This window comes from Synchiropus splendidus, chromosome 10 (assembly GCF_027744825.2).
Source record: "Synchiropus splendidus isolate RoL2022-P1 chromosome 10, RoL_Sspl_1.0, whole genome shotgun sequence".
Classification (NCBI taxonomy): domain Eukaryota; kingdom Metazoa; phylum Chordata; class Actinopteri; order Syngnathiformes; family Callionymidae; genus Synchiropus; species Synchiropus splendidus.
In genome coordinates this window covers 9,790,319-9,802,750 of record NC_071343.1, presented here as the reverse complement: position 1 = coordinate 9,802,750, position 12,432 = coordinate 9,790,319, and the positions used below count along the sequence as shown (strand labels likewise).

General features: G+C 41.6%; 2 protein-coding genes across 2 annotated transcripts; both read right to left on the bottom strand.

Moving 5' to 3' along the window:
- Positions 1–1,057: 1,057 nt before the first annotated feature.
- Positions 1,058–11,313, bottom strand: cops8 (COP9 signalosome subunit 8). Its single transcript, XM_053877848.1, has 7 exons — positions 11,179–11,313; positions 9,936–10,006; positions 9,589–9,637; positions 8,211–8,343; positions 2,820–2,927; positions 2,171–2,233; positions 1,058–1,484 (listed from the first exon to the last, which is right to left on the bottom strand). The coding sequence occupies exons 1-7, from the start codon at positions 11,248–11,250 to the stop codon at positions 1,405–1,407; spliced, it is 576 nt and encodes a 191-aa protein (XP_053733823.1). The 5' UTR covers positions 11,251–11,313; the 3' UTR covers positions 1,058–1,404.
- trim63b (tripartite motif containing 63b) lies at positions 4,370–6,535 on the bottom strand. Its single transcript, XM_053877847.1, has one exon. The coding sequence runs from the start codon at positions 5,806–5,808 to the stop codon at positions 4,741–4,743; it is 1,068 nt and encodes a 355-aa protein (XP_053733822.1). The 5' UTR covers positions 5,809–6,535; the 3' UTR covers positions 4,370–4,740.
- Positions 11,314–12,432: the final 1,119 nt, after the last annotated feature.

Sequence of the window (12,432 nt, the reverse complement as noted above, 5' to 3'; positions counted from 1 at the left end):
TGTTAGCACAGCACTGCCAATTCTCTCGTAACCAGCTAAAAACTCTCTTGCCTTTCAGGTCTTGCCTTTCCAGCCAAGTGACTTAATATGTATACAAGGTATGAATGGTGTCTGTGGCGCGCTGAAATGTCACTGAGGCGTGACAGAGGCTGCCAGTCGCAAGCATCCAGCAACAAGGCCTTGGTCCACATTTGACAATGGGGCCGCGTCTTGCCGCTGTCATAATGTGGGGGACAAAAAGAAAATGAAGTCTGGGCAGAAATATCCATATTTAACATTGCCACAAAAAAAAAAAATCTCAATATATTTTAGATGTCGTTGACTTCTCAACAACATTTTGCACCCTGATTGTTATTGATATCCAAGTTCTGGACAATGTTGGTCCTGTTGATCTCAATTTATGAAGGTTTTAAAAACAAAATTTTGATCATTGCGGTTAATATAATAACACCCTCGAGCTTCAATTCAGCCCCCATTAAAGCGCCTCTAATTACTATACCACAATTCTTACAAGTCCAAAATGCGAAAAGTCTTGAGGTTTTGGGGAGTCTGCATTTCAAACGCAACCTGTGTGTAAACTAGTCTTCTCTATCACAGAATAATAGATTTACTTTTTGACATTTTCTGAAGAAGAAACAGGAATATTTAAACCATTTTCTTCCCTGGATGCTGTTAAGACACAAAAGAGCATAAATAACACAAACATCACCACATTACAAACTCAAACAAGGACCCTGTTAACTGTGCTCTGTCACCTGGCTTCCATCTGCTTGTCAGAGCAGCAGATCTAAAGCGCAACATCCTGCTGTGCTGGAGAGAAGCTATTTAGTCACTCTTCTGTTTGATAACAGTCATTTGATGAATTCAGGTGAGAAATGGTTCTCACTGCAGTCATTCATTGAATGTTTTGTGGTGATATGACACACACTCGCGACACACTTGACTTTAAAACAGAACAAACAAAGGTGATTTGAAGCCGACTAAACCATGAGGGAAATTGCCAAAAATATAGTAGCTTTGGTGAACTTCAGCTGTTTGAAAAAAGATAAAAGAAAAGTAGAAAACAGAGATATATTTATTCATCAGACAAAACTGAAGTGACATTGATATAGGCTTTTCATGTTTCATGATGGAGCTAAATCAATCTGAAAAACATAAAAAGACAATGACTTGAGTCCCCACTCTGAAGAATAAATCCTTAAATAATCTGTTTGCTTCATTCCCCTGGGTGGTGAACATGAGAGAATCATACTTAAACAGGATGGTTTGTGTTCGATTTGTGCATGAGATTAATATGAAACGGCCAGGTTCTTCAGAACTAATAAAAAGATCTACATAGTCTTTTGCTTGGTCTAATCCCAGTCGGGTGCCGAGGGACGTGGGGTGCAGTGGTTGTGCTGGTTATTAGTTCTCAAGGAAAGCCACGTAGTCGGTGAGCCGGGCCAACTGCTGTTCGTTTGGAACTGAAGAAACAGGGGGTGGATCTGCAGAGACAGGAGGGGGGGAAGTACGATGAGGGTAGAGGGTAGATGGTAGATGTGCTGCATTTTAACTCCACGTGTCAAAGTCCGGGGGGTGCAGGGTTCAATACTCAGGTGCAGTAAGTATGAGGAGAACGTATAATGAAAATGTGACCTTCTGGTGTGAGGTCTAGTATGTGAGGGCCCAGGCTGTTTTACTGTCATTTCCCAACTCATGAGTGCATCAAGTGTACGACAGCTTCATGAGTCGCAACTTTCAACTTGTCCTAAAATAGCCGACCTTGCTGACCCACTGCTTCTCAGTCACTGGACATCAGTGAGTCGAGTCTTATGGCCTCCACATCATCAGAATAATGAAAACGTTTCTGCTGCTATCACTGTCTAACTAACGTGGGAGGATGAATTGCACATGTGAGGAGCAGAGGAAAGAGTTTTTTGGCTGCTCCGGCCCTGAACATGTGTCTTGCATATGCTACTCCCACGATGACATGAGTCAGCGGTCTTCTCTCACAGATTCGTACATGTGCTCGCTCCACTCAAGAACACGAGAACAGAGATTGTATCATCGAGACAGACAGAACACTGTCCGACACTTGAAGGAGAAGCTATGAATAGCAGATCTGATCACCATCTGAAAATTATAGAGGCTCCCTGAGGGGAGGGGAGGAGTGTGCAATACCGCCCCCTACCTGGCTTCTTGGGCATCACCATCCTCGTGGCCGGGTCAGCCTGCCAGCCCTGACTCACCACACCTGTGGGGAGAGGGTGAAGACAGACAGAGCTCAGAAAGAGTGTGCGAACGCTGCGCTGGTGGAAACAATGACGACAATAATGATGAGGATTTCAGCCTGCGGCTCAGACTTCAGTGACTCAGACTGTTGGTTCATCAACAGCAGGTTTATGACCAGAAATTACCAAATAAATCTGCTTAGTATTTATAGCTTACAAATTAAAGCAAATAACAGGCTGAAGAATCACTTCCCTCACTGGCCACCACACTCACTCGTGCCAGTCGCTTCTCTCTCACGCATTTCGTTCATTTGCTTGTCTGCGTCACTCTCTCCTTCTCCAACAATCCACCTACTTACAAGGATACGCTTCCCTTTGCTCAGCCCCACCAACTCTGACTAAGGAAACTCGAGACATTCCCAAGCCAGAGAAGGGATCAACAGCCTCCTCTCACCTCAAGAATCAAGTGGACCATCTGGACTTGACCCGACACTCAAATGCTCAATCAAGTCTCATGAGATCAAATTCATGCTAGCCAGCTAGCCAGGGTTGAGGAGAGCTGGAAGCAGTCCATAGAACCACCAAGGTGAAAGAAGGACATGAACTCACCATTCACCGCCTCCTCTACAGAGTAGCCCACGAACGCTGCGAAGTCGTCCGCTGTGATAGAAGTGTAGGCCTGAGCCACCAGTCCATATGCTCGCTGTCTCGTGCTCTCTGTCCAACAAACAAAACTTTTCAACAACATGATTAAGAATTCTCATTTCTACACATTGAAATTTCGCTAACAAAACATATAAATGTTTTTTTTACATATAGTGGTACATTGATAAAGTCACAAAAACGCAAACTTAAATGGGTTATACAGTTGATTTTTCTTCCCAAGTATCTGGCCCCTCACCACCCTCCTTAAAATTGGTGTTGTTGTTCGAGAAGATAGAAGCGACGCTCCGGCTGCTGCTATCGGGCTAAAGCCTCCGGCTAGTGCCCTTAGGAGTTTTATTGCCTAGCAACCGTTTATGTGCGTCAACATTTGCGACAGCTTGCTTCAGTAACAATAACAGCCAGGATGAGAAAAGACAGCTGTGGGGAAATTTGTCAGGAGAGGTTCCCTCAAATCTGCTCCAGAAAGCTTCCTGTGTACAGCACGTTTGTCATCCAGAGATAAATATACGGTGGAAGATCATATAGCCAGCATTGCTTCCCCAGGCTAACTTGTGTGTGAGCTTTGTTTGTGCTCAACCCTAAGACAGAAAATGTTTTTTAATGCAAAAGGATGCAAGAAAATGCTTGGTTTGTGGGACATTTGTGGCATCTCTCAATCAAAACAAATTTCTACTCAACATAATTTCAAATATATTTTTCAATGGCTCAGTGCTTTAGGATGACTAGACAGGACAAAACCATGAACTGTCATCTGTAATGCCTGTTAAATTAACTGAAGCCATCTTAAGTTTGCTTTTAGATGAACATATCACTTATTCTGTTTGGTATCTCACCATGCAAGCATCAGCAATGGTTCTGTGTTTCAGACAGTGCAGCCAAAAAAGAAGTATTAATAGTGATTTTGCTGTCTAATGATGAATCAGGAAATGTTGTCTGGGGATTTTCCCTCCATCTGTTAAAGTTGAATAAAAATAAATGTTTTTTGTGGACACCAAGGAAGCCAAGCAGGTCATTTCAAGGGGCTTTTTGCAACCCAGCCCTCCAGCAGTGGCGTATTTATAATCGCAGCCTGTTGACCCTGTTTAGACGAGCCATGTGGCAACTGGACTAGCCTTTCTGAGTGCGCCCTCCTGACACAGGGGGAGCTGGAGCTGCTGAGCAAGACCTCTGTATGTGATGGGGGTTGGTTGTGGAAGTGATACAGAATCAGGCCTGCCCTTCCCTGGCAGTCTATTCCTGGGCCGCTATCATTTCTCACTCTCTCACCTCTTAAAAATAGAGCCCGCATCTCACCAGCAAAGGCAAAGCCGACAGGACGCAGCTATGCTTGTATTTTTAAATCCTGGCTATTGCCAAGTAAGAGCGGCAGCAGGCGGAGGACACGATGACAGACCAACTCTGAGGACGGGGATATCTGACAAACGCAATTAGCTTGACTTTAAAGTATAACCTGGTAAAACAAAGGAGAACAACAGCATGTCAAATTCCACGCAGATTTATTTCAAGTTCCATTGAAGATCCATTTGGTGAATACAAATAGACCAACTTAGAAAAAGTGACAGAATGCAAAACCACTATTGGCTACATTAAAATAACTCAATCTCAGCAGACAGAATCAAGAATCTAACACTAGCTTCTCTACTTAGCACCGGCATTCAGTGGCTCAGAAGTACAAAAGTATAAAAAAGGTTAAGGAAAATTATCAATACGACATTGAAGTTCAATATTGCACTGAGAGCACTGGCAAACTGAGCCAGCTCACATCCGCTGTAATCATATACTACCGCAACATCCCTAAATCCCTGCCATGTCTCTTGTCTCAGAAAGAAAACACTATGAATGTTCATGATCATGTCACTTTACATTATTCCTCCTCCTCCTCTTCTTCTTCTTCTTCCTCTTCCTCTTCCTCTGCATCCTCAAAGTCATCATCATCAGCCAATCCAAAGTCCATTTTTGCAAGGACCGCTTCGACATGCTCTGTCGACAAATTGAAGTGGTCCATCTTCTCAAAGCCGGGCTCAGGCCTCTCCTCACCCAGTGAGCACTTGGCCGCATCTTTGGTCTGCATGATCAGGCCCTTGGAGGCCATCAGAAATTCAGCAGCACTGCTCTGCTCAAGCGCTCTCACTGCACTGTCTGTGAGCTCCGTGGTAGACTGGAGGCGTTCGCCATAACGCTGAGCCATTGCACGTAGGGAGGCCACCTTCTCATCTTGCTCTTTACCAATTTGCTCCAGCAGAATGGTTTTCCGTTCTTCCAAGACAGCATAGAGCAAGTCGAAGCTTTCGGCCAGGCGTTGTTTGGCACGCTGGGCATTTTCCTGAACATCGCGGCAGGAATCTTCCATCTGGTTGAGCAGGGACTGCAATCGTCCGTTGCTGGCCACCAGGGTGTCAATGGCGTTGCTCAGTTCCCCCTTCTGGGTCTGGTAGATGGTTGCTAAAGGTGCCACTTCACAGTCCTTGTGCTGCCCGAACACTTTGCACATTGAGCAAGTCGGCACCTGACAGGTTGTGCAGTAGATGTTGATTCTCTCATCTTCATGTTCTTGACACATTGGCTCTTTGGATTCCTTTGGCTTCAGATTGGTTTCAGTGTTTCCAGTGTTGTTGGTTCCCTCCTGTTGCTGCTTGTAGATGTCAATGATGTTCTCCACCAGCAGGTTGCGCTGGAGACCATGCACGCCATGACGATCTAACACCACTTCGAACCGGCAGGTAGGGCAGCGAAAGACACCTCCAGAGAAGCGGTATGGGTTGCGTGAATCGTAGAGGTCACTAGCACAGCTCCGACACAGGTTGTGCTGGCAGGGAAGGATAACAACGGGTTTCGTGAACATGTCCAGGCAGATGGGGCAACTCAGCTGCTTCTCCAGGCTGTCCATGGGGCTGGGAGGCCGAACCATCGACCCTGTCCTCTGAACGTCCATCGTGGAAAGAGTTGGCGTTGCAGTAGGATTTGTAGATAGCCTGGTTTCTTCAGAGAGAAAAGGTTCACTTTCTAGGTCTGCCTCAAGTGTTGAGCTTCACTGTAGTGCGACTGGTCAAAGGCTGATATCTATTCTGGTGGAGGGCTTGCCGCTCTGTCCTTTATACAGACCACTCACAGCTGCTGATATCCGATACCGACAACCAAAGCACACATTCCTGCTTGCTTGCCTGGAATACTTTCAGAGAACTGGCCCCCGCTTGCCCACTGCTTCATTTGTCACATGTCCTAGTGGGCACAGCGACCCCACTAACTTCCACAGACAGAATAGATGGAGTGGAGATAAACAGGCTCCATGTGACTGACTTGCGGGGGGCCACAACTGACAGCAACTGGTAAACAAGTCCAAGCCAACATCCATGAGGTTAGATAACATGTTCTGAATAAACACTACTTTCAAAATATTATCTAGCCTTAGCCGACATTATTTTCCAGCGACCGATAAATTTAAGACCAGCACACCAAAATAGTTTTGGATAATCAAATAGTTGATCGCAAAGGTGTCTCACAAGGTTTAGTGAAAGAAATGTAAACGCTTTGTGAGAGACAAAGACAGCAGCTACTGATGACCTTAACCATAGTAAGGTCAAACAGGGAACAGTACCATTTGTTCTCTAAAGAATTATGGATATAAGCTTCTTATCAAACCAAAAGGAAGACAAAAATACTGCTTAAGCTACCGGAGCTTTAATCATTAATACACTGGCATTAATGCAGCACAGAATTCTGAAGTCAAGAAAAATAAAACGTGCAAAAGTATGATGAGAAAGTGACACGTGGGATGATCATGATCATTAGAATTGTAGCAATGAATAAAAAGATGATAAATATTTGAATGACTCAGATTTGTGTTTAGCAAACCACAGATCAACACCTGACTATGTCGTATTGAGAATAATACATATTCATTATTAAATTACATTAATTCATTTAGATTTTAACCATATCTAATCTAGATGGGAAATTACTCTAAGATAATAATCACGCACATAAAACAGATCCGTATTTCTGTTTGTGACTAGAAAGCCCAGCATGTGACTGACTTGGCCAGTGCAGGACTCTCATTCACGTCCAAGGTTGTAAACATGAAATTATGTTGCTTTGGACGTCGGTCGGTTTCATCATAGGTTAAGCAAAAGTGTCCTGTGACTGATACTTGACGTTCACAGAAGCTCAACATGAGCCAGCGTCAACACCAGCCCAGCTCTATTCTTAAACTGTTGCACAAGGAATCACATGACCGTGGGTGGAACAATCGTCATTGTGGGACATTAGAATGATGTAATGGTTTCATGATGGATATTCAAAGTGAACGAACACAGAAAACATGGACAATATTGATGAGAATAAGTGTGCAAAAATAATTTAATTTAAACTCTGGGGTCAAATTACAGAGCTCCTGCATGCAGTTCAGTCAGGGTTGTTGGCAGGTTATGTGTGTATTTCGCACCATTTGGACATGAAATGTCCCGGATTTTGCACAATGGAAAATTCAACTTTCATATATTGTCTATTGGCATAAGTGCAGACTGGAAAAATAATAGATACAGATTTGGACGCAAAGTCAGTTAAGAAAATGAATTGATGTTTCTACGTGCAGAATTTCTGCATTAACATTTGTGCGACGGAAAAACAATCACCAAACAGAAACCAATCACTGTTTGTGTGTTTGATGTTACTCTGTTACAGGAGTTTCAAAACAGTTCTCAAAGGGCCATTGTGGGTGCAGGTTTTTGTTCCAACCAATCAAGACCACACCATCTCACCATCAGACTTCATCAGTCTTCACACTGTATTGTTACTTCATACATTATATGACACTCCACAAAATGACAGACAAGATTAATATCATAGGTAAACAGCTCATTCATAGCAGCCAACATGAGTTCAGTGCTGTTTGTTCTCTGCACAGTCTAAGGCTGAGTTGTAAGAATCATGTCTTGTCACCTGCCATAGTTACATATTGATCTTGGAGATCACAAGAGAGACCAGAAGACGAGGTGTAAAGAAGACTACGGGGAGTTCAGAAATCACAGCGAAAAGAACTGCTGAGCATAGTGTAAAAAAAAAAAAAAAAAAAAAAAGGAATTATTGTAAAACAAATAATTCCTGCAGCAATTCTCAGATTTGACATGTGTATCATAACCTCTCACCTCTAGAGACATCCCTTGCGCATAAGTTTATTAGCTTGGGAGGAAATTAAGAAATCCTAAGTGACTAAGAAGTCGTGGGAATCAGGAACAAATTCACTCAAGTCTCACTGGGGGAATCATAAAGGGCAAAATACGAGAGGCAAATATGAGTGTGTTATGATAACATTCTAAAACAGGACAGAAGAGATACCTCGAAGGGCCTCCATGACGGGAAGAATGTTTTCCGTCCACTGGAAAGCAGCGATGGTGGTGTAGATCCCCGGAAAGTCTCGTTGCCAAATACGCTGGCCGACTGCCCAGATGGCTGATAACTCAGGATTTGCCTGCAGATAATAAAGAAAAAAAACCTTGTTTGTATGTAATTGGCGCTCAGGAGAAATTGCATTTTTTTTTTTTCAATATTTCTGCTGGGAGCGCAAAGTCAGAGGATGTTACACCACATCAATGTAAAGTCATCGCAAATACTGCTGCCTATATAAAATATCATAAGACATGTCACTCATAGTATTCATGCTATTGTGCTTTAATCACCATTTACAATGATGTAGCTAGTGACAAGGCATGAACACGGCTTAAATGGTTTGGTATCAAGGAGGGGGCCGAGTCTGAATTTTGTTGAATATTTATCCATGGTTTTAATCATATGTGTCACAAATGATTAAAGTATTATCATAATCTTGGAATCGATATTTGCGAGGTAATCTTTAGAAATATAACAGTCACAATTATTGTTATTATTAGGAGTAGAATTATATCAATAGAAGTATTATTGTTTCTATTATTGTTAATATTGGTAATTTATTATTATTATTATTATTATAAGTCTCATCTTGTCTGTAACAATTCATAACCCATAAACAACATTATGCCATACATTATAGAGCAATTGCTTGTTCAGAATGAGTTAGCAACTGAGTTAATGAATATGATTCGTATTTCGCTTCAAGTTTGTGGGAACAACAACATAGTTATGCATCAGCCCTGAACTAACTACTCTGTGATGAGTTACTACGTTTCTAAGGGTCTGTCATGTGACACCAAGCTCAATAATGTTCAGTCTACTTTTTTCAAACGCTCAAGTAGTTCTGCTGGCAACCAATACAAGATGTAGGTGCCAAACTGAGTAACATTACTATTTACAAATTAATCCTTAAAAATTATTTTTTTAAAAATGGCCAACACGAAGAATGCTTTCACAAGCATTCACACAATAAATGAAGCTAATCCTGCTGAAATGAATTAAGTCGCCAGAATAACAATTACAGCTATGGATGAAGGGATCCAAATCCACTCCAATAATAAATTTGATATTTCAGAGGATGAGAGCAGTTAACCACTGAAAGTCATGAATAATAGCACAATTAATACGGAATGATGTCACCAAAATGCCTTCTGGCTTTCAGTCAGATATCAAACACCTTATTAACGCATGATGAAATCTAGGTGAGTGAGCAACAGGTGCGAGCACAAAACCTGGTCATTGGAGTAAAAAGTCGATATAAGATATCACCAGTTAAATGGCAATTCTTAGTGACATTTAAAGATCAGAAAGATCAGAGCTCACTTACTGTTTTGATTGCTTGAGGAATCCTCTTCCAAAGATACCTGGCATTATTCCTATTGAAAGTATAACAAGAAGTTATAGTGTGGATGTTCCGGGCATTCCTCAATATGAACCATACAAAGGTTACAATGAAAACGCGGTTTCCATTGTGAAATACAGGCCACATTGAGGTGGGTTCAAATACGATGAATGTCATTGATATGAGATAATGAGTGCATCTCAATTGCAAAGTATAATGGCCTTAATAAATCTTGATAATACCACATATGAAAATAAACTGCAAAAAAAGGAATAACTTCCAGATAACAAATAGAATAAAAAAATGTGGCTGACTAACATAAACACACTCACATGTCATTATGTAGTAAATAAAGTGCCAGCAGATGAGCGTAAACTTGAGGAGTAGCAATGCCCCCTGGAGCCTGTGAGGAGAAAGCACACACATGTTGACAAAAAAAACGTTCACAACGATTTTGCACGTCTAAAATGTGCCTTGCCTGAGGTTATTCAAATTAATTCAAGAGGTGTGGACTGCAGTTATTTCACATAATTTTTAGAAAGTTAAAAAAGGCACAAGAAGCTTGATAGCATTTTGCTCTATAATCCAAATATTCTTAACAATACACAGAACAACAAAGCATGTTGCTTCCAATAGTAAAAAACAAAATGCTATTTTGTCTGTAAATGCATACTGTTGAGTAATGGTAAACAAGTTGAAATACATCGGAAAGTTTACACGACTTTCATCAATGATGGTTACCAATAACCAACATTACTTTAAATCTAAAGAAAAATACAGTTCTATTATTTACACTCTCTTTGACGTCTTTGTTTACGTTTACTAGCATCAATTGTCCTGCAATGACTAAGAATGAATGTGTGCACATCGGTGATGGCGTTCATTGCCTTTATGAGAGGAACAAGCACATTTTACTTATGTCAGTGTGGGTCATAGACCAACAGAAAATGCCGGTTCTGCTCTATACAAACAACATTCGGTTTGGAAATGATGTGAGGTTTCATTGAAACAGCTACTGGATTCCAGAGACTTTAGAGCAGGGAGTGGGACCTGAGAATATGGACGCGGCTGCCCATCACTAACTAGTTTGAATTCAATTCGCTCCAGCTGTTTTCCATCACCTCCACATCCCAGAGTGGTGAATGAGAACCATTCATGAGAATGAATGAGTTCGTCAGAGCAAATTAATTTAGACAAACATACTAAAATCTTCATTAGTAGTGTCACATAACAGTCGTCGCTAACTTTTGCTCTCTCTACATACAAGTTACTGGGCGCTATTGCATTAGCTAGCCACCTGCCATCAGAACGAACAACACAATGTCATCAGGTTTACCACAGAGCTGTTGTTAGAACACGGGTGTCTATCTTAAGAACCGAAGAGCTTTACAAGGGCATGCGACTTTTGCAAAGCGTTAAGTTCCTTGACGCTAACCGATGTATGCTAACATCTTAGCCTTGTTGACGTTAGCCGGCACAGAGCGGTAAGAGTCTCGTGGAATTATATAACAGGCCAAAGTCGGGTGGACCGTCGAGTACTTCAAATGATAACACAAATAAATAAAAGATGCTCACCTCGAGTTCCTGGGCTTCACATTGCTCTAATTGTTTGTCAAAATTCTCCTCCATAATCACAGCTGCAGGCATGATGACGCTGCGGCTTCTTCCTCTGCTCTCATTGCTGTGGACTCGCTGCGTGACTGGTACGGTGCTGCCCCCCAGCTGCAGCTCGGAACACGACAACAACACGGCGCTAAAAATTGGATATTAATGATCTATTTACTTTGTATGCAGCGAAGTAAGTTTGTATTTGCAATTAATTTAGAGTTAAGTGAAATCCTTACTCATTGTTTGCTGAGACTGATATGCTTTCAAAGGTTGACAATAGCATTAAGTTGTCACTTTATTAAAAAAAAACAAAACAAAAAAACTGCCATCTCTGAAAATCACATAGACTGTTTCTACTTTCCATGATGGTGCACATTACCTCTTAATTTCGGATTATGTTTAGCTGAATTTCCACACTGTGGAAGTAATGGAGGCCATTTAATGTAATCTATCTATCTATATTCTAACAAGATCGAAACATTTCTGTTGACTATGTTTCCACAGTTACTCTAAACCCCTCTCAACAGACGTGTCCAGTTGGTAATGGAAACGCAAGTCAGCTGAGATTGACGTGAACCAGACTGCTCTGTGGAGGCAAATGGAGGTCTTGTGTTTGGAAAAACGACAACTTATACTTATACAATCCTCTCCAGGTGTCTGCGGGCCTTTTGTCAACAGTCTTGTGAGGTTTTAGACTTCTGCTTGGAGCAGCACAAACCTTGAAGATGTTGGCGGTTTGTTTTCTTCTGCTCTGCCTGATGATTTTTTTTTTCCTTTCATATCGCCACTTAGGAATCCGCTCACTCTTGAGCTGTTTGTTTATCGTCCTTCATCTCTGCATTATTATTTTTTTTTTTAGAACATTAACGGTGGGTTGCTCTGGATAGCTCTAACTCACCGATGTCACAGAGTTAAAAGGGTTCACTCCTTCAGAATTTAGACCACTTATTATTGAGATTAGATTTAGATGGCTTTTACTGATCCCACAGTGGGGAAATTCAACGTGTCACAGCAGCTATTGACAACAAAAACGTGGACATCAAAGACACACAACAAACATCAAAGACATCCAAAAAGCATCAGCGCTTAAAATAAGTGGAGTTAAAAGCTACATGAAATAAATACCTTTCTGCTAAATCTCAGGTTCAATTAGCACAATATTGTCAAAATATATTAATCAGTCTTTTCACTCTGGAACATCAATGTGAACAAAATTGCTCC